The 26,499-nt window shown below is 39.8% G+C and overlaps 1 protein-coding gene and 2 long non-coding RNA genes across 4 annotated transcripts in view; 2 read left to right on the top strand and 1 right to left on the bottom strand.

The window, feature by feature from the left end:
• The window catches only part of TIPARP (TCDD inducible poly(ADP-ribose) polymerase), a 30,049-nt gene extending 14,041 nt beyond the window's left edge, over positions 1-16,008 (bottom strand). Inside the window, exons 1-2 of the mRNA XM_047875643.1 lie at positions 15,782-16,008; positions 11,534-12,491 (exon numbers count right to left, since the gene is read on the bottom strand). Of these exons, the coding sequence (XP_047731599.1) occupies positions 11,534-12,450 (917 nt within the window). The 5' untranslated portion in view covers positions 12,451-12,491; positions 15,782-16,008. The remainder of the gene's footprint in view (positions 1-11,533; positions 12,492-15,781) is intronic.
• A 149-nt stretch (positions 16,009-16,157) lies between these two features.
• On the top strand, positions 16,158-20,283 carry LOC125175638 (uncharacterized). Of its 2 annotated transcripts, none has more exons than XR_007155908.1 (4): positions 16,158-16,289; positions 18,506-18,599; positions 19,507-19,566; positions 20,233-20,283. It is a non-coding gene; the product is annotated as an uncharacterized LOC125175638 (long non-coding RNA). The 2 variants fall into 2 exon arrangements; XR_007155909.1 differs by having other exon boundaries at positions 19,504-19,566; positions 20,233-20,261.
• A 58-nt stretch (positions 20,284-20,341) lies between these two features.
• LOC125175683 (uncharacterized) lies at positions 20,342-24,895 on the top strand. Its single transcript, XR_007155927.1, has 3 exons — positions 20,342-20,403; positions 20,875-21,261; positions 24,042-24,895. It is a non-coding gene; the product is annotated as an uncharacterized LOC125175683 (long non-coding RNA).
• Positions 24,896-26,499: the final 1,604 nt, after the last annotated feature.

Here is a 26,499-nt window from a genome sequence, read left to right as displayed (position 1 = left end):
GAACACCCATTCTCATAATTTAGATGCTTTATAAAATCGTTTTCCTCCTACTCAACAAATATCTCAACATACCAATTAGATAACAAATATTGAAGAATGTTGTCTTATGTATAGAGCACCAACACCCACACTAAGTCAGAAAGAATGCCCCACAGTGTATAGTCTTCTATGTATACTGCAAATACAAAAAAAAAAAAAAAAAAAGTAAACAGGGCCTATGATGTAAATGATAATAAACAGAGCTGTAATGAAAACCAAAACTATTTTTTAAAACGTTCCTGAACAAAATAGAAATTAGTAAGAACATGACGTTTGTTAGATAAATAGTTCTTGGGATTATGCATTTGGAAGCTCAGTAAAGAATATAACTGTTTCAGATAATTTCTCTGTATTTACAAATTGTTTGAAACCAAGAAAAGAAATGCGACAAAAACAAAAACATCTTCAGTAGACATATTAACCACTGGGCTCTGTGCTGGGGATAAGATGAAGAAAGGTTAGTGTCAGTAAGAAGAGAGAAGCAAACCCAGTGGTACAGTGTGAAGTGTGGCACAATGGTGCTCTGAGTACCAGAGGCAGAGGGCCTACCTCTGCTGGAAAAAGGGTCAGGAAAGGGGATCATGGGGGTATTCTAGAATAGATGAAATGGGAGCCAAGTCTGGCTGGTCATCAAGCAAGACAATGGGAGGCAAGACATCACATGCAGAGTGACTGACATGTGTAGAAGCCAACCAAACAAGGCACGAGAGACCCAAGGGCGTGCAGTACATACAGTTCATGTGGGAGGTCAGGGTTTATGTGTGTGTGAGAGGGATGATAAGAGATAAGACTGGACTGGATAGTTTGGCTGGGCTAGATAATGAAGAGCTTTGTATACTGGGTTAAGAGGTCAGGACTTGATTCTGTGGGCAATAGGACTCACTGGTGGATTTTTAACAAAGTTCAGACTTGCCTTTTAAAAAGCCACTGCAACAGTGGTGGTATGAAGGACTGATTTGTTTATCTTTGGTAGGGGAGGGTGGGGAAGGGTGAGGGGGAAGGGTGGAGACAGGCACTTACTTGCTAAATACTTATTAGCATGTTTATTATTAATATTTATTATTCTATGCTTAACCACCTGTAACTACTAGAACTGCATGTGAGACAAACGATGACTGAGAACGAAGGAGGCAACAATAGGGGTGATTTGAGAGGTATTTAAGAGTTAGACTCTAACTACATAAAATAAGATTACATGTGAGGCTGAAGGGAACGTAGAGTCTAGGATGTGTCTCAAGTTTCTGATCTAGACGACTGGATAAGGTGCCATTACATGAGACAGGAATTGCAGGAGGTAGAACACATTTAATTGGGAAGATGATGCAAATAAAATATAGAACTCAGATTTTAGTAAAGGTCAATTAAAAATGAGTTTTCTGGGCCTACTCAGTACAGTTTTAATCAGATGGGTTAGATTTCCAAAATTTGGCTTCTATCCTCTAAGCATTAACTGGTTTCTACAAGGATAAACCTATGATCCCAAACTAACACTGCCCTAATCAGTTAACTAGACACACTTAATAGGTCCTCTAATAATTTTATTACTATGAGGTAGTCTTCTGCTACAGACTTGAGACAGGCATGATAGATGCGACATGTTTGTTGCTGCTGAAGAAATTTCACAGACACACAAAATATAGTTGACTTTTGATACCTGGCTTTGCTGTTTCCAGGACTCATTTAGCAATGCTGGAATATTTAGAAGCTTGCATATCCCTTCAAATATGTTACAAGGTGATGAGAATCAAAGCCATGGCATATATAATACCAACATATTATGTGATAGTGGTGTAGTTATTAAACTTCAGAGGACTATGCATTCTAACTTTATGCTTCGGAAACATAGTAAACCATCATTTATTCTGTTACTAATTAAGATTTTTGCTAACACTGACTCAAATAAATAACACAGAGTTACTGAGGCAATAAAAATTATCCATAAATTCTTACATACATACCAACATCTTTCAATATTTACCAGAGGTTAGAATTCTATACTTAACTTCTACACTATAACATGGGTCTTGGTAACAAACTGGATTTTCCCCCCTTATATCCAGGAGTAGCTACAGGCACAGACATATCTACAAATCAAAATTGGAAGTTTATATTATGATGCATACGACCCTCAGTAGTTATGGGCAGGCTAAGAATCAAATGTTGACAATTCAATCTATCCACTTCTAAGGAGACCCTCACCTCATCAAGACAGGATTGCTGAGGCTTAGCTCACTCCGTAAAACAATTAACATCAAACTTGGGTCATGGATTTATCTTATGGTTGTAAGTACTTCAAATGATTTTTGGGTAAAAATATCCTCACTTTAAGATGATTCACAATGAGTTTGTGGGAATCAATTTTTAAAAAGGTGATCATTGTAAAGCAAAATCCTGACTGTATGTGCTGCTCCCTTGTTACCTCCTGAGATATCTTGGAAGCAGGTGAATGAGATGGCACAAAATTAGTGAATGGATGCTGTCTAGAATCACTCTGATCTGTGTGCTTAAACCCCATGTCTGATTTACAAATTGTTAGACATCTACCTATAGTCTTAAAGTCATTCTAGAATGAACACACTGAAATAAAAATGAGAGGATAAATAAGAGGAGAAAAAAGGCAGGGAGGTAGATTTCCTACATGAAAGAATACTATTTTTAAGCTTTCGGAATTCTGTATTCTCCAAAAGTAGGTGGGTAACTAAACAAACACATAACACAGTTTACTCTCAAAAACCTTCGTACTAAGACACATGAGTACACCTAACTGTTTCCTAAACCTTTAAAAAATACCATAGACCCCTGTGCCCTATGCAACCACTAAAAGCAAATTACAATATTCACTTGAGGAAAAGAACTTACTAAATTAAGTTTTTTGCTTGTTTTTATTACAAAACTACTAGATCAAAGGAAAGAACACAAAAGAACTTTCTAATAAGACGTGGATAAGCCTAAAATCTTTCATAAATAAAATTACACTTATGAGATCAGAAGATCTCACTGCTATCTATTTACAGAGACATGGGATTAAATTTTACACTCTGAAGACATCAGAAATGTCATACAGCCTTAACTTTTATCCAAGTTCAGTCACATGTCCTGAGGCTCCTAGAAGGTAACTTAAGGGAGACATACTTGTCAACCATGGCCTGAAGAGGAAATGAAACTTAATTTCTATAAGAACAGCTGGGATAGACAGCATATAACAGACTTTTTTTTTTTTTTAATGTGTATCATATCGTACACTGCCTTAAATTATGAAGTTATGGCTTTTAATGAAGAGGAGTAAATATCCCATTTGTTAAGTGAAATATTTTTAAAACTGTGAAGTTTCTATCTTATCTCAAAGTAGACAATAAAAATTGTTTGCCATGTACTCAAGGCACAATACTGATTAATTTTATGGATATAGAATTTGACAGCATTGAAAGGAGGCTGAAATATATTTGTTTATATAACTTTTCTACTTAATTACAAAATCAACTGTATGTAAGTGCTAAAATTGCTTTAAAAATTACTTTCAAATAACCTCAAACAATTCAGAACTCATTTACACGTAAATGAAATAATTATAAAAATTATAAAATATATCCTCTAATAACCACCAGTAAGATACAATCTATTAGCTTAATTTATTTATAGATTGACTTTTAAAATTACAAATTCCTTTAAAAAAGGTTTTTATTCAGAATTTTCTCAATTTAGCCTTGTCTTTTTGCCTGGTTAGTGCAGATTAACTGATAAATGAGCAAATTAAAAATATACACTTTGATGGCTTATTATGAGAGGTCTCAAGACTAGAGATTTGAATGTATGCAAACTAACCATATAGAGAATTCATCACTTCCTGAGTTTTTTAAAGCAAATATCTCAAAGGGGGGAAAACAAAAGACTCCCTACAGAAAACATATTAAGAGATACTTTTTTAATTATCTAAGTTTCATAAACTATGATCACAAAACCTTTCAAAAGGATCTTTAATCAGTAACTTTTTCGAGGGGAGAGGGATTCTACAAAACCAAGCTTCTCTGATAGATTCAATTTTATCAATAGACAGCCTAAATTATTTTCTGATGTGTGGCAGCATTTGGACAATCGAAACATCAGAAAGTAAGCAAACAAAGTTCCTTCTGTTTCACATATTCTACCCCCATTCAAGGAGGTCTTTCTTTTATTACCTCAGAAAGCAAATCTAGTATTTCTGCTGCATTTATTTTTATTCTCTCAATGCCTGGAAGTGAAAGAGCGAAGCCAGGTGACAGTCAGAAACCAAAAACCAACCGCAACAGGAAATATTTAGAGTATTTTGTACCATTTGCCCTCTCCACGCCCTGATCAGCTGCAGGAGCTGTGAAGATCACAGGGTGCAGGCAAGATTCTGAAAGCACACACACTACTACAAGCAAAATCACCCTTGGGCCCCTACCGCTGCCGTTCTTGCCCTGACTATTCAGTGCTGGTAAAAATTTCAAGCAAAGAAGGTCACCTAAACTCTATGGCTATATGTCAAATGAGAAGAGGCAGTTTAAAAATCTCTTAATCCAAAAAGGAAAGAAGGTAACATAACAAAGAGAAATTCCTGTAAGTATGGCCCAAACATATTTTCCAGTCATAAGAGAAGTGCTATGTTCAAGTAAGACTATTCACAAACCCTTCCTTTTGCCCAGAAGCAATAGTGCCCAAATAAAGGACATCCATTTGCATAAAGAATACAAATTTCCTGAACTCTTTCTCAAATAACTTAGTCATGGGAGATTCTAATACACTCCTGACACATTTTGTGGCACACATACTGGCAAATCACTGGTTTCTGTAGAATGTGAAAGGGAACAGTCATTAGCATTCTCACTGTCATAAGAGCTTACCCTTTCATCGTGATGACCATGCAAAGGTTCTTTACTGGCCAAGTGGGTGTTGCCAGTAAGTAAACAGCACATAGGAGAGAGAAAGATCAAGGAGACAGACACATTTCGTTGTGTGGACACAGCAAATAGGAATGCTTAGTTAACTCCCTTCTACGCTTGTCTTAGCAACAGGTTAGGTCAGCAATAGGTTAGGTCAGCAAGGAAAATTTTAAGTTTCACAATTAAAAGTGTTAATATCATCAACTTCTAAAATTTAACTTAGTGATCACAGAATTGGTTATAGTTAGCACAAGACTGCTATATTGTAATTCTGCACAAATCAAATATAAACCTTATTTATAAACTACCAAGTTGAATGGAATTTATTTTACATAAAATCCTTTTTTTTCCCCCTGACAGACTTCAGGATGTATTTCAGAACTTACCCATTGCCATTTTAAATTCCCCTATTAACAAGGAATTTATATTAGAATTTCAAGGCTTTTAGTTCATGTATCAGGGACTGGGCTGGATTAGGTTTAACACTTACAGGGATATTTTTTTAATGTTTAATTTTGGGAGAGAGACAGAGAAAGAGAGAGACAGAGCACAAGCAGGGGAGTAGCAGAGAGAGAGAGAGGGACACACAGAACCCAAAGCAGGCTCCAGGCTCTGAGCTGTCATCACAGAGCCCAATGCGAGGCTCGAACTCATGAACTGTGAGATCATGACCTGAGCCTAAGTCAACAGCAGTCAGTGGCTTAACAGACTGAGCCACCCAGGTGACCCCTTTTTTTTCTTAATTTTTTTTTTTTTAACTTACAGGGATTTTAAATAGAGGCAAGTCTGTGCATAATAATTCCTAGACTCTAGAAAGCAATACCATAGATAACCTATAAATATAATACATCTGATTTTGTTAAAAAAGTTCCTCATACCTAAAAGGTACTTGTTTGCTCCTAGAAATGGTGAACTTTAGAACATAAGTATTTTATTCCTTTATACAGTTTGTGTTTATGGTGTCACAAAGTTCAGTTCAACCCAAGATCTTAAGCTATTACCTAAAAATTTCAAACCCAGAATGAAACAGAACATGGCTCAACCCTCAGCACTCTTGTGTCTTCCAAAGATACAAAATCACTCATGTTCACTTCACTTTAGTTTAAAACTCCCAGAGATATTTTAAAAGAGAAATCCAGCTGCTTTTATGAAGGGAATTTCTTGCAAAACTTAACAGTATCCAATTACCAGAACCAGCCTTATAAAGTTGTGCCAGAATAATCAAAAATCATCTTATAGCTCCAAGTATGTTTTTTCCTTTGTAAAAATATACACATGTACTTAAGTTTTCCTTCCACAAAAAAGGCAAGTGCAACTCTCAAACAGGACACCAGTAATTATTAAGGGTTGCCGATCTAGATTAAGAGGACATCAGGTACAAACTTAAGTGTGATCAAAATTATTACAATCAGATAAAGGATGCGGAATCTGGTGGTCTCAAATCAAAGGATAAGAAATAAAAGATGTCATAGGAAAACAGTCATAATCTCAAATGGCTGGATTTTAGTAGCATCTCTTGAGTAGCCAAGTTTTGTACGGGCTCCATACTGTTTCACCCTTTAGAAAGAGCCCCCAAGCCTAATATAAAACTAAGGATCACTTAGATCAGAGATGCACAGACAAAATTTATGAATTTACTTGCTTCATAGTAGAATGCAAAGCCAGAATCCAGAAATTCTAGTGTAAAAGTAAGAAAGAGATACAGGAACATAGCAGACTTCATCAAATTGCAGCTTTTTCATGTCCACATATGCAGAATGAAGCCTTAAATGTTGAATGGACCATTATTTTTTCCCACTTATTTATAATAAAAAATAAAAGCTTTAGAGTCAATGCAAGAAAATGCATACTATATCATGCCAGATAACCTTATAAGCTATTTTCTTCAACTGTCTGATTTAAAAGTTATACATCTTTGGCTTTAGCAAGGTTCATTTTCATTACCATAAATACTTCAGGAACAGACTGACCCCAACCTGCAGCCAGGTGACAGCTGCTTCAAAAAGTCTAATCTGCTTATTGACAAAAAAACAGAAAGGAAATAAATGGATGATTGCTATTGATTCCCATGATAGCTCTACACAGACCCAGTAACTCCTCTGGATTAGTATAGACAGAAGCCAATTAGTTTTATTTCATATGTAAATAGAGCATAAAGAGGTACAAAAAATAATTCATTGGATTGCTTTATCCTAAAGCAGAAGGCACACATTTTGAAAGTCACTTCAAACACAGTTCTTGCTTATGGAGCTCTCTCTTTCTCTTAGGCAGGAATTTTTAAAATAAATTCAAACTCATCCAGCTGTGTATATTCAAGAAATACCAAAAAGTCACAAGGCACAGTAAGTTTCAGCTGTTCTCCTCTCTCCAGTGTTATCAATAACACATAATGAGTTAGTTCCTATATCATCACAGCTGTGCAGGCCAGAGCTAACTTGGCTAAATTAACTATTCTAGTATAGTTCAGTCAGGAGCTTGCTCTACTTTAGATAATGCACTCTTCAAGTCAAATAAAAAATAGGAGCATATGCTCTCTACTATCATTAATATGCAGTCCTCTCTGTCTTCTTTCACAGAGTTCCTGGGAAATCATCTAATGGTATTGTCCCTTGGCCAGATTAAAGAAAAACACAAAAAACTCCTAAGAGCAATCACAATCACTCAAAACTAAGGCTATAACAACACTCTATGCTTAAACCATAACTAGTAAAACTCCCTCTCGTATCAATAAGCCTTAATTCCAAAAGAGGAGAAAACAACATTGGCCTCTGAGAAAAATTAACCATGGAGTCAGGGTTTGCAATTTTCTTCTTCACCCTCCCCCTTTCAGGAAATTCAGAATTCGAAATAATCACTGGTCATATTTTCATGTACAGATTACCTCCAAAATATATTCTGCAGAGTGCCTTTTCTTTATGGGTGATAATAACTGGAAGACTGTTCTGTATTCTGGCACACTTTAAAATGAATGTAAAATGAAAAACAATGGTGATCTCAGTTGCTAAAGGGAGATTTGCACATCCTCCACAATTTCAATTATCCACAACAGTATTCCACACAGTTTGTAAAGCTCTTTCAAAATTGCTTAGTCCTGCCATTTAGTATCATTTTCTACTAAGGATGAGTGCCTAAGCTGTCAGAGACTATGTTTTCTTAATCTAAAACACAACATTCAATGTTGTTTTCTTAACTGTGTATTTGGAATCTGGAAATTCTCCAAAGCCCATCCCGTGTACAAAAGAAGCCTTGGCATCTAAATATGGGGAGTTCATACATACAACTACTTTCAGTTGATGTCAGCAATAAACATCTAGAGATATATAAAAGCAGAGTGAAAAAGCGAAGTGGGATTGTATCATAATTTGGGATAAAGACAAAACTCGAAAAGAATAATTAAAATAATTTCACTATAATAAACTAAGTAAGCATTTACTATTGAAATTCTCTTTTTAAAACATTTTTAGCATCTAGACATCTTGACTAAAGCGTTGGAAGAGACCTGTGAACTTATCTGGCTCAACTTCCTTTCCAATTTCATTCTTGAGAATAAAATAAATACTGTACATCTAATTTGGATTAAATTAGATGTTAAATCCAATCCATTTGCAAAACAAAGAATTTCATCTGCAGTTTTGAGACTATAAACTTTTGTCTCTGCTAGAGACCCAGAACTATGAACTCTTCCCAAGTTCCATACATACAATGAAGTATCTCACGGATATAGCATGTAATAATGATCTACCAAGTCGTATAAACTGCTGAAAATAAGTGGGAAAAACAACTGCCATTCATTGTTTCTGCATCCGAAGACTGCTAGGCCAGACTTGGACATATACACAGCTGAACACACACTTCCTGGTTATGTGCAATCTGTACAGATAGACCAGCTTTACAGGCCTGACCACAGAGATTAATAGCTTTAGCCAAATAATGTGGTAACCATGTGAACCTGGGCTGCTCCAGCTTGTTTGTGAATCTCTCAGCAAGGCTCAACATGCCGTTATCTGCATCTTGTTGCCAGGAAACACAACATCGCTTCGGAATACAAGGAAAACCAGGTTGCAATGACCACAGGTCAACTTCCCAAAAGCCTGATTTTTGACACTTAGCTATCTACAATCTTATATTTCTTACTGTTGTCTATGGAGAACTTCACTTTACTAGTAATTAACTGTTAATACTTTTTTGCTATTTTTATCAGAGCAGGACCACTTACTACCATTAACAATGTAGCAGCAGAATTAGTAATTACAATAATTCACTGACACTTTTGCTCTTAAGTGTCAAATAAATATTAGTTTACTTCATTAAAACAGATTTGGAAATCAAGCACTCACTGCAACTACTTTGTAAATTATCCAACACTGTATGCCTATAGGCCTATAGCTTTATCTAATTTTTCGGCCAAGTAATTTTACCAGAGAATAAAATACCTGATCTAAGAGAGTTCTTGGATTTTCTGAGATCAAAATACCTGTCTTGCTTTGCTCACGGTAACAGAATGTAATGCGTTGGACAATAGTCCTGCTAGTTTCTTCCTGACCAATTCAAACAGATAGAAACTTAATGTACCAAGATGCTGAAGTACTCAGCAGACTGGAAATTTGCTTCATAAGAGTGAAGTGGGAGGCCACTGTTCTGCACTTTTGCAATCTGGAGATGGAAGGATTACAGTGGCTTTGAGAATATGTAAAATTAATTACCCTTGACATACCAATTAGAATTGCTAGCTCGTGGGCAACAGAGATTTTGGACAATACCTTATTAAAAAAAGATTTTTAAGATAAAATAGAAAACATTTTTCTCTCTTCCAATGCTGGCTTAAAAAAAAAAAAAAGAAGAAAGTTAAATGTACTTAGCTTTATTGTAGGATCTAAGAATTTTGCTACCCAAGCAAGATAGAATCTTGAAAACCTAGTATTAATAAATGTATTGTCTTGATAACATCTTGATTTTCCTGATCAGGAAAGCTACATTCTTAGTATTATCTTACTTTTATCCCAAGGGGCTTCTATATAACAATGCCTTAAACTTGGGCCTTATATTGTTTCTCATTTTATCCCATGCATCCCTTTTGAAACAAATGATGCAAAGTTCTAGTCTCATGATAATTAAGTTGCTAAAAAGACACACAGATCTGTGTACTATACAACTTACATAATGCAATATCAAAAGAAAACCACTTACCTAATACTAAAAGGGAACAAATTAAAAAACAAAACCAAAAACCTGGTTTCTACAATACCAACAATGCCCTGGCACTATGTTAGAACACAGAAGGTTAACATCAAGACTAACAAAATTAGACAACTTGGAAACGTTTACTGACACCATTTGATTGCTGGCTCTCCAGACACTTGGGTTAGTGTAACCCAACTTATCTGTGAAAAAAGATGACTCTTAAGAAAGTTTTCTCTCAGACTTGTGGGTTAGGATTCTCAGCATATTTTTCCTTTCTATGGGTCATGCCTCTCAGTACTGTATCAGGCCATTCATTATCTGTGAAGCTGTCAGGTTGCCCTCATTGTCTCCCAAGTCAGGTAGCATGGACAGATGTGTTCTTCTCCCCTCATAGAATTTTAATCCTTTCTCTTGGTCATAGACAAATAGCTAGTAACATCATATACTTTAACTCCTATACTACAGGAGAAACAAATTTGAAATGTAAAGATTAATGCTTACTACACAGCCATTTTTACACTAGCAACTTCACACATGGCAACTACCATTTCTTTCAATTTATATTCAATTAAGTAAGAATTCAGATGTGGAAATTTCAGTTCCCTATCTGAATTTGCACTAAAAGAACTGAATTATTTACATACATGTCTTGCATACAAAAACTTGAGGATAACTGTTTTTTATGTAAATGGTAAATCAACATATCTATTAACATAAAATTTCCCTGTAAATCAACATACCTATTAACATAAAATTTCCCTTCAACTCACTGCTCAGGTCTAAGAAAACAGCCTGAATTGTAGAACAATTTTCTCTACAAGGTAAACAGAATAATAAACTTAAAGGTAGAAAGACTTAAGGAAACTTAAAGAAAAAAAAAAATTAATGTTTGGGCATGATTCAGAAGTTTGGGAAGAAGCTCACAGGAAAACCATATCATTCAAAATGGAAAGAGGGACACAGATATCTCCAAATGATACTATTTTCCTTTAAAAAACTAGCAGCTACTCAACATGCAAAACTTTAAAATTAGATAAATTTGGTATTCATTATTTGTGCTACAGTAAGATTAACCTTGGATTTTCTTTCAAAAGCAAGCTCTTTTGTGTGATTAAAACAGTATCTGATTCACAACATTCAATGTATATGCAACTTCTCTGGCACACACATACTGTACAGAGTGACATATGGATTGTTCAAATCATAAAACTTCATAATCCGGTTAGGTGAATACTCTGCATTAAACCAACATGAAAAACCAGGTTAGCATACAGCTGAAAGAGTAACAGTAAAGAAAAGAATAAAACCTGTTAGGTTACTACTGAAAGAAACTACCCTACTAATAAGCATTTAGCCTCTTGACCTTCTCTATAGGATTTAACAATAGTTTTAAAGTAGTTATAAATACATACCCATACTTCATTCTCATTCTATCATTCTCTGGGTTACAGTAAAATCTTTCCAAGTGCTCCTGGGAATCAGTGGATACACTCTGCCACTTTTGAGTAGTTGTCCTCTTGATCTGCCAATGATATGGCAAGACCGTGTGGTGCTTCAAACAATCCCTGCCATAAATACAAGTGCCTTGCAAAAAGTCCATGCAAATTTCAATTCCATTCTCTTGGTGAGTGTGGTACTGTAGCTGGTTCACCAGCTCAAACACAAGGTCAAGGGAAGCCTCTTCACTTTTGTCCTGAAAAAGCTCGGTACTCAACTTATCACTGGTGTCCAAAATGTACTGGATTGTAAAATTGTTGTCTTGGAAAACCCCTGGAATGTAATCCATGACTTTGTCTATGCAGTCAGGACTAGTAGGAACATCACTTGAAACGGGGTGCAAAAGGTCAGTCTGGAAGTGCCCTGCTGTAGAATCTGCCACCGTCCCACTGATAGCTTCCGGTGGAAAGCTGTGATCCTGGATTGGAACCACTTGTTCTGGAGTATCAGTGGAAGGATGAGCTTCTGGTATTTGGCCCCCAACATTTGTCCCATCAGGAATCAGGACAGACATACTGTTTTCCGCTGGTGGACATGATGGATTGATTTCCAGGGGTTTTTTCACAATAGGTTCATGTAAGCTGCTCTCATCTGCACTCTGGTTTCTAGATCTAAAAACGCCATCAAGTGAGCCAGATTCTAGCAAAGTATTTAAAATTGGCCTCAAAGACCTCAGGGTTCCGGTTCCCAATCTCTTCTGTTCCTTTTTCTTAAAACAAGTCTTCAATGGAGTGATCTTCTCAGAGAGTCTCATTTGGCATGAAAAGTCATCAGGAGGAGAGGGAGGCTGCACTACACAGTCTGGCTCAGGTTCGGTGGTTTCCATTTCCATGGTGTGGATGAGCTCCAATTGCTCCTCAGAGTCTAAAAATCCTACCAGGAAAGGAAAGAAGATGATCATTTGCAAGCTGACAACAACTGGATCCCATTCATTCATCAAAATGTTTTGTTTTAGTCTGTGACTAAGTCCCTGAAGTCACTCCTCTTATACCATATTTCATCTTTATGGGTCAATTTTAAATTTTAATGAGAAATTAAGGTTCCAAAGCAGCCAAGGCTATTCAAAAGCCCATAGCAGGTAAAGGTAAAGAGATAGTATCTTCTAATAGACTCTTGACATTTATTTGTGGACAATATATGATTGGTAATTCTGCTGGAGTATCAGTTTTTACTGTAAGTCTAGGGTGGGGTTGGGGGGTGAGGTGTAGAAATAAGTGTGGCTAACTGATGACAGCAGGGAAACCACAACTTCTCTGGTTTGTGGTTCTCTTCACAGTTGTTTATCACCTATCTCATGAGGTGACAAAACAGTTTCTTTGTAAAAAAAAAAAAAAAAAAAAAAAGTTCACCAAATTAAAGATTAACTTCAAAATTAAATAGTGAGTGAATTTAAAGCATGAGAATCTACCCAGGAAACAGGGGCTGTCAATGGAAATGTTATGTGGGAGAAAGCCAGGAGCATGTTGAAGCACTTCTAAGTTCAAATATATTCCTGAAGGATGTTAAGGGTCTACTTTTACAATTCCCAAAACATTACCACTATTGGAGAAGGAATGCCAGTTGCTTGTTTAGCAACAAAAGCTACATCAGCAGCAACCACTATAGGCTGTTTCAGAGACCAAACACAACTTCTTAATTGCAAAAGGGCCTCCTTGTCCTTGTCTTCAGAAATGACACATACGTGACTTTATCTATTAAAGCAAATGAAGCCATATTATAGAAAAATAATGCAAGAATATAAAACACACACACCAAATGTCAGCTTCCTAATGAGCTACTCAAACCAAAAAGGTGCTCTCTTCAAAGAATCAGACCCCTTGAAAAAAACTAGAACTTAAAGTCAAAAGCAAAGCAAACTCTGTAAAATGACAAATATCATCGTCTCCTCCTTAGCACTGTAGGAGGTGGAAAAGAGCTGGTGATAAGCAATTAATCTTCTCTCTCTCTCTCTGTCTCTCTCTCTCTCTCTGTCTCTCTCTCTCTCTCTCTCTCTCTCGGCCAACAGACTAAAAGAAAAAGAGATCATTGATGCAAGGGTCCATGGCCTCATCAAATACTCATCCCAGGTGACCAGTACTATGCCTAGCACAATGCACACAGGTGCTCCATAATATTTAACTGAATAACTGAAGAAAAAGCACCTGTTAAAAATCTAGTTCTGTTAGCCTTTATAGGTCAACAATAACAAAATTATAAAACTGAGTCCCCAGAAAAATGAGTATTAAAGATCTAACTGGAAACATTCATAAATCTATGTATAAAAAGTTCATAATGATCAAACTCAAAGAAAGCACAGTACAGCTAACCCTTGAACAAGGTGGGTGGAAGAGGCGGTTCATGGAACCCACCCCTGGAAAAATCCATCCATAACTTTTTGAGCCCGGAACTTAACTACTAGCAGCCTACCGTTAACCAATAAGAAACAGCCGATTAACACAAATTTTGTGTTACATGTGTTATTGTACTGTATTCTCACAACAAAGTAAGCTACAGGAAAGGTTGAGAAAATCACAAAGAAGAGAAAACACATTTACAGTAGTACACAAAATCCACATATAGGTGGACCCGGAAAGTTCCAACTTGTTTTTTAGCGTTCAACTGTATAGAGCCAGGTGTTAGGGCACACGGTAAGTACAAAAGGAAAAGGCAGAAAAAGAGTTCGGTGTGAGCTGGCATTGTTAGGGAAGGAGGGACTTGACATAAGACATAAATCAACTGGAAAGCCGCCAAGCCAGGCGTTATTATTCATCACTCGGCGCTCTTGCCTCAAGGCACAATTGGCACAGATTGTGGTATTCCCTCTCCACCCCACTAAACCCGCCTGTGCCTTCCCCTCGCGTGCGTGCGCGCGCGCACACAGACACGCGCGCGTGCGCGCGCGCGCGCACACACATACACACACACACACACACACGCCACTCCTACCACATCCACCCAAGGCAAAACAGACACTGAACCAATTTTATTTATAGAGGTGTACACACACACACGGTAACTTTTCCTGTTATTGCCCTCCGTCAAACTGGGAAATAAAACTGAGGAAGAGGCGGAGAACTGAAGTGGCTGGAGTGGGGAAGTCACTAGAACCCAGTTCCTCAATTAGTTTGCATAACAGAAAAATAAAGATTGGAAGGACACTTCCTCCGGTCCCCCCGCTGCAGGCGACCTACCGCTCCACCCCTCACCTCGTGATCTCACTCCCGGCCCCCGGCGCAGTGCACCGAAACAGCCCGCTGCAAACTCAGGACTCTTCCCCCGCGCAGCCCCGGCGCGACACCCGGACGCCGAGCCCGGGTCCGAGAGACGCCTCCTGCCGGCCGCGGCGGTTTCCACAGCTCCGCCCCCGGGGCCGCGCCAACTCCGCGCAGCGCGACCGAGGCGCCGCCCGGCTCGGCCAATTCCCGGCGTTCCGGAGCATCGCACCCTCGCCTTCCCCGCGGCAGGCTCCGGAGCGCCCCCAAAACCTCCCCGCAGCCTCGTCCCAACCAGCGACCCCCGCCCAGGGTTCTCCCCATCCCAGAAGCCCCCCAGGGCGCAGTCCACACTTAATTGCTTGCTCGCCTCCTCAAGCGACCTTCCTGCGAGGATCGTCCTGCGAGTCTCGGAGGCTCGCAGAAATGAGCCGAGAAGCGCGGGGGGAAGGCGGTCGGCGCTACTCGAGGTGGCGGGGAGGAAGGCGAGGACTCCTGTGCCTTCAAAGTTGATCTGAAAACAGCCTGCAAACTTCTGGGCTGCCGCCGGAACGCGGGTCTGCCGAAAGGCTCCCCGCAGCTGCCGTGCCCTGCCCCTCAATCTGCGAAGTGCTTCTCCTCACTTCGCCTCAGAGCGCTCGGGGTCCGCCCGGCGGGGGAGGCCGCATAGACGTGCCCCCGCGCCCACCCAGACCAAGTGGGACTGGGGAGACGCCGGCGACCCTGACTAAACCCTTCAGTGTCTTCCTCAGATTTATACACCTGCCCGAGGCCGTAAGTGATTAAGAAGTGTACACCAATCCCGTCCCGGTACTGACGGGATCCGAGTGAATTTGGTAGAAAAAGGCACAGTCTAAACATCAATCACCCCTAGATCCGTGAGAGGCTGCGAAGCCGGAGACCCCCGTCCTCGCCCACCATCCCAGCTAAGGTTTCTCGTCGGCTCCTCAGAGCCCACCCGGAGCCCTTTACCTGATCGCGCTGCCTGAGAGAACGGACCGCAGGAGCCGAGTCGCCTCACCGCCGGCTCGCCGGCAGCGTCCGCGCGGGAGGATCGGCGCGCAGGGAAGGCTTAGGCGTCTAAGGGTCGCAGGCCGGAGACGCGACAAGCAGCGCACTGGCCATTCCGCCACCGGGAGTGCAGAAAGCCGCAACCGCACTCCCGATCCAGCTCGCTCGCCTGTCACCCCGAGCTCTGCTTTAAAGTGGCTTCCGGTCGCCTCCTCTCTGCTGCCCCGTCGCGGAGGCGGAGCCTGGGCCGCGGGGGAGAGGGGTGGGGTGAGAGGGCCGGGCGCTCAGTGGGTGCCGGGAAGGAGGCCCGCCCCGCGTGCGCGTGCGCGCTCTCTGGCAGGGAGGCGCGCGAGGGGTGCCTGCGGCGGCCGCGTGCTCCCGCGAGGGGGCGTGTCCTTCCGCGGCCAGCTGGGTCCCCGAGGGTCCAGATCCACGCGCGGGCTGGAGAGCGCCCACGGCTGTGAAGAGGGTAAGTGTGCGCCCCGTGAGGGAGGCTCTACCTGACTGCAGACACGTGAAGGGTCACGGTGTTCCGAGGAAACCCGAGCACCCGAGAGGATGTGAAACGGAACGAGCGGTTTCTGTACAGTAGGCTTTATCTGCCTCCTCGTAAGACGCCTCCTGCCCTTGACGCCGCTGGACCCCAAGAGGAGACAAACGGCTGCTACTGCCACTGTGGCCAGACGGGGTCGCCCTCCGCATACCTGACGGCCCGGCCCAACAGCGCACCCCGGCCAGTAGCCTACCCGACGCGGTCGGTCGTGGGCACTCCTCCGTTTCACGGGAAACGTAGGCAGCGTAACAGAAGGGAAACCTACCTTTGGGGTTTTGACAGTAAGAGCGAGTGTATGTGCTTGAAAGCCCTTAAACACCGTAGTGAATAATTTATTCATTCAGGAAATGTTTGCTCAGTGTCTATTGTGTGTGTAACTAGGATTAGGCTACATACAGCCTTGATCAGCTCAGACGCCATGCCTGTCTTCGTGGAACTTGCAGAGTACCATACACTCATCTTTAGTATATACATTGCATTGTGACTTCGCTATAGTTTCTGGACCATAAAATGGCTTGGATGGTAAGCCTCTTCCTATATCGAACAGCCTTTCAGTGGTAGAGGAAGAAAACTACGTTCAATTCATGTCATCTCTACATATTGGAGGAGAAAGGCCCTTTTCTTTTCCTAAAAGTTAATTATGGCTATATCCCCAACAGCTGGCAGAGAGAAGGGACCACAGCTTGCAAAGCTGTGCTCTCTGCCTGAGATCTAAACTGACTGAATTCCATAATTCGGAGACTTTCTGGGTTGAAAAAGAAGTCAACTATGACCTTACAAAACACGAAAGCCTATCAAAACAGGAGCTAAGCAGCAGTAGTAATAGAAGTAACTGTTTCAAGCTTTCTTAAACTATTCTATACCAGACTGGGTGACACACCAGCAAAGAATGGATTAAGGGTAGTACCTCCCCAGCAGGCGTATTTCACATTGCATCAAGTCATGGCCATTCAACTAAGGTAGGATTGATACGGACAGAATTCAGAGGCTAATAGGTGAAATAGAATGCAAGTCTTTGCATCATGCTTACTAATGTGTCATTGGCCAAAGCAAGTCATATGACCAAACTCAGACTCTGTGTAGGAGGGCCAGGAATAAGAGAATAAGAGGCCAGGAATATGAGAAGGTGTGGTTCATTTGGGGGGGGGGGGCACTTAGATTAAGGACAGACCACCTTAATCCAGGGATTAATAAACATTACTTCCAGAGTGTAGCCCTTTGGAATTCCAATTTGAAGTCTTTCTTCCTCAGGCCCTGAACTCAAATCTTTCACCTTCCATTCCCTACCCACTTCCCCCGAGGCAGTTGAAAATTCTAGCTAGTTCTCAGCCTCTACTACTTTCAGAACATCAATTGCCCCAGAGAGAAAAATGGCACCAGGTTCTTGACTCACCACTCTTGGATCTAGGTTCCTCAGACTGTTAAAGGTTTACTACTCCAGAAGAGGTATTTTCCACAAGGTCCACCCCAAATGTGATCCCTGGAAGATAATGGGATAAAGAAGGTCCTCCTACAGAACAAAATCAGGAACTGACAGATTAAATGACCAAGGGCATAGATTTCTTGCTAGTTACCTAACAAGATACGTGATGTTCTGTGCACCAGTGCTCACTGTGTGTTTCCCATTTTCTCCTTTTCTGATGAGACTTTTACCACCATCCTGTACCTTGTCTATCCACCGTTACTTATTAGGAGTACAAGGCAAATAACTTTTCTTTAAAAGTTGGTTCCCAGAGCATGAAGAGCCACACATTGGGAGTATTCCATATCATTGGAACTTCTGGATCCTGGACTGTGAGCTCATTACAATAACTGGATGAAACTTTGAGATTGTTTCTCTTAGGGAGGGGATAAGTATATTCCTTATATGAGAAGAGGGTTAGCAGATACTAATGATTGCCCCTTCCTTATCAGAAAGAACCTGATACTTTTTAGAGGAAGGGGGAAGGGGGAGGGCTAGCAATGTGGCCAGCCAAAAAACTCATTTTCCTAGATTTCATGCTCTTATGAGTGGCCATGGCATATAATTCTAGACACATGGTGAAGATTTCTAGAAAACCACTTCTTCCTTAACATATATAGACACGCCTTCCATTTCTTCTTTTCTTCTTTCTCCTATAACACAATGTAAGGATGGAGATGGAGCCTCATGACAAAAATGAAAGTGAACGTGATGTGGGAAATATAAAGAAGAGATCCCCAAGATAAGGATTCTGGAGCAGAAAGGTAGGAATCTGAGTCATTCATGATATCTTGAAGCTGCAGCAGCAGTCCTAGACTGGCTACCCCTGAACTCATTGTAACCCCAATTTGGTTAGACTGTTTTCTGTTATGTGCAGCTAAACATGTTCTTAGCTAATACATAAACTATGATAAGTTACCTTCTAACTAGTCTTCTTGCTTGGAAGCTCTATCAATTAGATAGCAACATGACCTTATGTCAGAAATATAAGCTGTCACAAAGTAATACATCAACTCCTATAACATTCCCTGCCAGTTTCACAGGTATACCAAATTGTATAATTAAGAAAGAGGTTTATTAAAGAAAAAATAGAAAGTAGAGAGGAGACAAGGATACCCATAGTTGAACCTTCTTAAGTCCTATTTTAACATTTTGCTGTGGGCTGTTTTATTCAAAGTTTTTTTTTTTCTATCATTATTATTGTATTTTCGTATTTTGTTTAACACTATAAATAGCTGTCCATGTTAACACAATCTTTTGAACAAATAGCCATTTAATAGTCTGTAACTATAACAAGTTTTACTTTACTGGGTCCTTGTCATAGAACTTGTCAATTCACTTTTTTTAAAAAAAATCATTTATTCACTGAGTATCTACCACATTCGAGTCACTGGATTAAATATTGTAAGTAAACATACATGAATAAGTGGCTCCTCTCAAATATTCTTCAAAACTACAAAAGAAACCTATACATGCAACATATAGGGTATAGGTAGGTGTACACTTTTTATTTACATATGGCCCTATATATGGCCCTAAGACATTTAATTCTTTTTAAATATATTTATAGGATTGAAACGTTCTAATTCCTTTCTGTGTATTCCTTTTGTCGCTAATTTCTGTTACCCGTGTCCACTGGATTTGCCTTGGCATGGCTGATCAATTCAGTAGAGCACTTCCAATGAACAACTTATTCATCCAAAAGCCAAGACTACTTACTGGAAATTTCAGGTGACCCAAGGCCTCCCATTTTTTCCCTCCCATTTTTATTAACATAAGACATGCTATAAAGTATAAGTAACAGTATCTGTTGCTTTCTGTTTTCACAATTATTAGTAATAGTTAATTCCCCAACATCCTTATGGTAGAAAGATAATCATTTCTGGTTACCACACCGAGAAGGAAACAGTGACTAATGTGACTCAGCACAGTGAAAGACTCGAGATTTGAAAACAGAGGCCTTAGCTCTTAGCAATGCTATACTGAGATTACATGGAGAACACAACCAACTTGCATAAATGGCAGACTGACAATTCCTTATCTGTGAGTGCTAAGTCCAGGCTATAATGTTTTCTGACTATGTATATAAAGACAACTTATTATTTAACTTAAATGAAATTCATATGTGAATGTATCTAATATAGTCAAAGTGAAAGAAAAGTCGAACTTCTTATCTAGACAAAAGAATTACTATTGTTTTTAAACATACAATCTATTATTGAAAATTGTGTTTTGATGTTCTTATTAATGGGTCAGCCCCTGGAACTTACCTAACTTCCCTTTGAGGGGGTGCTGCACGCTTGGCATTCTAGAACAAGAAAAGTTTTGGGCTGAAATTTATTTACGTCAAGTGGGTTTAAAAAAATTTTTTTTAACGTTTATTTATTTTTGAGACAGAGAATGAATGAGGGAGAGTCAGAGTGAGGGAGACACAGAATCCGAAACAGGCTCCAGGCTCTGAGCTGTCAGCACAGAGCCCGACGCGGGGCTCGAACTCACGGGCCGCGAGATCATGACCTGAGCCGAAGTCGGACACTTAACCGACTGAGCCACCCAGGCGCCCCTCAGGTGGGTTTTAAATATGGTGTTGATGCACAAAGATTGGAAAATGCTGCTAGAGGATATGTCAGAGAAACTAAAGGTGTAGGGAATTTAATCAGCATAAAATAAGGGTGAATTAATTCAAAGTTCAGAGGTAGGTTGGTTTAGAGCCAGACACGAACATGCTTTGATAAATGTGAACTTAAGATTCATATTTTCATAAAGTGATAAAATATTAACCTTAAGGACTATTTCCAAATTTTAAAAATATTTCTCCTTTGTAATCTCTTTCTTGAGACTCACTTTTCTCCACCTCTGCTGAGGCAGTAAGGTACCTCTGTCTGGGAAAGGTGAAGATACAAGGCCTAGAGAAAATTAAGCATAAAATAGGAATAGCCTGAGTTCTAAAATGTTTATGCCAGATTACAAACTATTCTGTTTATCTAAGATTTGCATTTGTCAACTGCCTAATCATCTGCTCAACTGTTCTTCTTACAGGATGCATGACAATCAAGTGTGCTCTTCAATCCCCTTCAAGTTTTGGACCTGTTGTGTAATTCCTACAGCACATAATCAAAGTGCTATTTGATCTAACTGGTTTGGGGTCTATATACAATGATCCCCTTGGAGGAGTCCCCAGATGTTTTCCAGATCATTCATTCCATTGATTCAGTACAATTTATTGGGTATGTGTGTGTCAGGTACTAGTTATGCAATGATGACTAAGATAGTCCCTATTCTCTGTCAGCCTCTTATAGTAAAGTCTGTGAACTGACCACACAGATGACCTGCAGAAGTCTGCTGCAGATTCTCCTGCCCTATTCCAGACCTCCTGAACCCAAATCTCAGAGGCAAGGGATTCTGCACTTTGAAGATGTTCCCTAGGTACTGTTGCTTTAGGAGTTCATAATCTTTTAAAATACTTGAGATAGTGGGAGATCGGGAGGGGACAGAGACTTGGGGGGAGGGGGAAGGTATGGCCAAATAGGAAAACAAACAAATACACTACGGTGTAGTAAGTGCTAAAATAGAGGTATACAGGCAAAGCGCTGAGAATATATGAGGAGGAGTTAAGCCTAACTGCATAATGTCAGAGGAGAGAATTGCCAACAGGAGATTTCTTAAAGTAGCTAGAATTATTATTCTTTAGCATGCTAAGAAACTCATTTGTCTACTTGGAGTACAAGTAAAAAAACGCAATTACTTTTTGAAAATGAATTCCCAATTAAAGATGATCTTGAAAATCATGTTCAGAGATCCATCTGAGTTAACAGCATTTCTACTTGTAGGAGTTTATCTTAAGGATATAATTAGGGTGGGGCATCTGGGAGGCTCAGTTGGTTAAGTGTCCAACTCTTGATTTCTGCTTAGGTCATGATCTCACAGTTCATGAGATTGAGCCCTATGTCAGGCTCCATGCTGACAGTGCAAAGCCTGCTTGGGATTCTCTCTCTCTCTCTCTCTCTCTCTCTCTCTCTCTCTCTCTCTCTCTCCCCCCCCCCCCCCATGTGCACTCTCTCTCTGCTCCTCCCCCACGTGCGCACTCTCAGAAAATAAATAAACTTTAGAGGGAAGGAAAAGGCTATAATTAGGGTATAAGCACAGGCTTGGTTACAAAGCTGTTCCCTGCAAATAAATCGTGCCCAAGTGCTCATTTTCATCAAGTCCCAGAATCAGTTCTCTGTGGGACAACTTTCCTGTCCCCACTCATACTATTGTGAGGCCATGATAGTTTCCTTTTCTGCTCTTCAGACTCTACAAAGCCAATACACAAGATTTTGTTTAGTAACAAAAATGGAATTTAGGAATTTAATTCATCAGGAGCCCTGGCTAGCCACATTGGGCAGTATCATGTACACAATATCAAAACTTCAAAAAATATCTAAACTTCAAAAATGGTGATTTGGCACACTGGCACACTAGCCATTCATTGAGGAAAGATGGTTTTCATGCCTACCTGCCTTTTGTTTGGACTCTCCCACTAGGCAGATGTCTCCTGGACATAGGTTTTCAGTTTGGCCTATACATGAGAATTACTTGAGCCACTTTAAAAATGAACATCACTAGTCTCTACACAAGACCAGTCAAATCAGAATCTCTCAGGTGGGGCTTGTGCTTGTGAACAGGAACTATATTTATTTATTTTTTTCCTAATTCCCAGGAAAACACTTGACATAATCAGATAGTTATGACCCCAACTCATTCATTCGTTTGTTTATTCATTGCCAAACACTTGAGCATGTGTTCTAGGCACTTTTAAGTGCTAGGGACAGAGCAGAGAATAAAATGGTCAACTCTTATCAACATTCTAATGGGAAGAAATAGACAAGTAGTATCAGGTGATGATGAAAGCTCTAAAAATAAGACACGGTAAGGGTATACAACCACATAATTTATCAAATAAAAACACTTTGAGAATAATTATTTATAATTATGCCAAGATAATGCAGATGAAACCAGGACTGCCCTGGATAAACTGAGATACATAGTCATTCTGGCTAAGGTATTAAAAAGCTATAAGGGAATGAGGTGCTTTTTAAAAATGATGTGCTGTGCAGGGAAGGCATTTCGTAAATGAAAACATTTAAGCAGAAGCCTGAGGGAGATACAGGAGCTGGCCATGAAAATATTAGACTAAGAGCATTCCAGGTAAACAGAACAGCATATGCAGAGGCTCTGAGGTAGAGGTAAGCTTGGCATGCCAGAGGAAAATTACAGAAGCCAGTTTGATTGGAATGAACAAAATAGAGTTCTGTTGAAGAAGTCAAAGGAGTGGCCAGATTTCATACCTTTTAGGCCCATGGTAAGGACTTTGGATTCTACATTGACACAGAAAGCTATATAATTTACTACATAATTTACATTTTAAAAGGATAACTCTGGTTGCTTTCTGTAGAAGAACCTTGTAAGATGGCAGGAGTGAAAGCAGGAAGATCAGTTAATAGTCTAGAGAAGAGATTATTGTGGTTCAACAAGTGTGGTAACCATGATAGTGATAAGATGTGATTAGATTCTGGATATGTGTTGAGGGTAGAGCTGAGAGGATTTGCTATTGAATTAGGTATGGGTTATGGGGGAAACTGAAGACACAGGAATGACCCCTCACTTTGTAGCTTGAGCAGTTAGAAGAATGTAGTTGTCATTCATTGAGATGGTGCAGACTGTGGGAAGCAGACTTTTGAGAGCAAGGGGAAACAGTGTAGTTTTGGACATGTTAATATTGAGACATAATAGGGATGCTTGGGTGACTCAGTTGGTTAAGTGTCCGACTCTTGGTTTCAGCTCAGGTCATGATCTCACAGTTTGTGAGGTTGAGCCCTCCATTGGGCTCCATGCTGACAGAGCAGACCCTGCTTGGGATTCTCTCTCTCCCTCTCTCTCTGCCCCTCCCCTCCTCTCTCTTTAAATGAATAAATAAATAAACAAACATTAAAACAAAGATTGAGATACAATAGATATTGAAGTAGAGATGGTTACAAGGCAGTTGGATAATGAAGACTAGTGCTTAGGGGAGAAGCTACATTGCTTGCTACCATGTCTAAGAACATCCACATTTCTAAACCTACAGAACAAACACACTGATTGCTTCATTTGACAAGGTTAATTAGGAGGGCTTAAAAATATATCTTTTTAAATAAGTACTGGGCTGTTTTCTGCATTTTCAGAAGAAGGAGATTTATTTTCACAAAGCCTGGAAGTGAGGTGTTGTCCAGTGGTGATGTGTCCACTCGTTTCTCCAACAAAGGTAAACTCTAATTCCTATAAACCTAAGCTAACTTATAGTTCCTATTACCCAACTTTGTCAGTGAAGATCCCACGCAGGGAAGCTGACTGAATAAGAAATTACTTTGAGGCTAAAGAAGTGAAACAGTTGACATTTATTTATATGTTCTATGGGTTTAGAGGGAAAGAATAGCCAACTCCAAGTCAAGCATATTAAAATATGAAAATTAAAAAGTCAGTGAAGGCTCATACAAGTTTCTAGTAATGTAAGCATACATCTCATTCTGAAGCAAAATCTTATATTATCAATTAGAGTTCCCATTATTTATTGACTACTTGCCTACAGACTCTAAAGAAGCAATTGTCTTTCTTTTTCAAATGTAAAACAGATGGAAATTTGCTGTATCAGGAAAATCTATATTAAGCAAAAGAAAATATTTCCAATATTATTTCCTATATTATTTTGATTTCATCTCCTGCCTGAAACTCTTATTTTTCACTTTCTGAGGAGTTAGCTAAATTAGAAGTCAAGAATCTGAATGACTTTTCTCAATAATAAGCATGTTTACACTGAAGCCAAAGTAACCTCTTGGTTTTAAAGTTTTGCCAAGTCACCAAAAAACAATGTTTCTTTGGTTAAAAATAAAGCTCTTTTGATGTGAAATCAATGAGACCATAAGAAAAAAGAAAACTGACTTTTTTTTTTTTTTTTTTTAAATCAGGCTTCAAAGTTAAAAACCAGGAAAGTTTAGCTGCATCACCAAAACTCTAGGTGCAGTCCTGTTGTTGGGCTATTTGCATAGATAAATGGCCCAGAAAAGGATTTGTTGATTGATGATCATTTTTATTCATTTATGGAATACCTGCTGTAAGTAGTTACTGGGCATGCAATGGTTAGCAAAACAGACAAAATCTCTGCCTTCATTTAGCATATGGAAGAAGATAAATTTTACTCAAATAGTTACTCAGATCAACATATAATTACAAACTTCAGTAAATGCTTTGAAGAAGAACAGGATGCCATGACAGAGACCAACTTAGGCTAGGGGAGCCAGGAAGGGCATCTTTGATGAAGAAAGATTTGGCTGAGTTCTTTCTTAATTTTTTTTTTAACATTTATTCATTTTTTGAGGGACAGAGAGAGAGCACAAGCAGGGGAGGGGCAGAGAGAGGGGGAGACACAGAATCCGAAGCAGGCTCCAGGCTCTGTCTGAGCTGTCAGCACAGAGCTTGATGCCGGGCTGGAACTCATGAAATGCAAGATCATGACCTGAGCCAAAGTTGGGTGCTTAACCAACTGAGCCACCCAGGTGCCCCACATTTGGCTGAGTTCTGATGATTCAGCATTAACTAGATCAGAGGGAGATGGGCAGGGGCAGTTAACAATGATCAGGGGATGGGAACAGCAAGTGCAAAGCCAGAATTGTGAAGGTGTGGCATGCAGAAGAGAGCTCCTGGGTCTGGAAAGTAGAAAGTGAGCAGGAGAGTGGTTGGAGATAATCTAGAGATGTAGACTTTCAGGCCTAATTAAGGATTCTAAAGAAAAATAGGGGCGCCTGACTGGCTCAATTGGTACAGCATACAACTCTTGATCTCGGGGTTGTGAGTTCAAGACCCACACTGGGTGTAGAGATTACTTAAAATCTTCAGGGGCATCTGGGTGGCTTAGTCAGTTAACCATCCAACTTTGGCTCAGGTCATGATCTCACAGTTCATGAGTTTGAGCCCCATGTTGGACTCTGTCCTGACAGCTCAGAGCCTGGAGCCTGCTTTGGATTCTTTGTCTGCCTTTTCTCTGCCCATCCCCCACTTACACTCTGTCTCTCTCTCTCTCTCAAAAAAAAAAAAAAGATTAAAAAATTTTTTTTAAGTATTTATAAAAAGAAGACAAAAATAGGCAGTCATTGAAATGTTTTAAGTAGGAAAATGACATGACCATATTTTTATTTTTAAAAGTCAACTCTGGGGGTGCGCCTGGGTGGCTCAGCCAGTTAAGCATCTGACTTCAGCTCAGGTCATGATCTTGCAGTCTGTGAGTTCAAGGCCCTCATCAGGCTCTGTGCTGACAGCTCAGAGCCTGGAGCCTGCTTCAGATTCTGTGTCTGTCTCTGTGATTCTCTCTTTCTGCGCCCCGCCCCCCCCATTCTTGCTCTCTCTCTCTCTTTCTCACTCAGTCTCAAAAATAAATAAACATTTTAAGAAAAAAGTTTAAAAGTCAACTCTGGGGTAAAGTGAACTTTAACTTCCAGTAATAGATTTGGTAATTCAGGCTAATATTCTTACTGAGGAAATCCACGTAAGTTGGACAAAATATTTTAAAAATCATTCTAGGAGCTAACATGAAGAATGAACGTAACAAGATCTGAGAGAAAGAAACCCAGAGAGGTGAGAATGTTTAGA

The sequence above is a fragment of the Prionailurus viverrinus genome, chromosome C2 (assembly GCF_022837055.1).
Source record: "Prionailurus viverrinus isolate Anna chromosome C2, UM_Priviv_1.0, whole genome shotgun sequence".
Taxonomy (NCBI): domain Eukaryota; kingdom Metazoa; phylum Chordata; class Mammalia; order Carnivora; family Felidae; genus Prionailurus; species Prionailurus viverrinus.
This window is presented reverse-complemented; position numbering and strand designations above follow the sequence as displayed.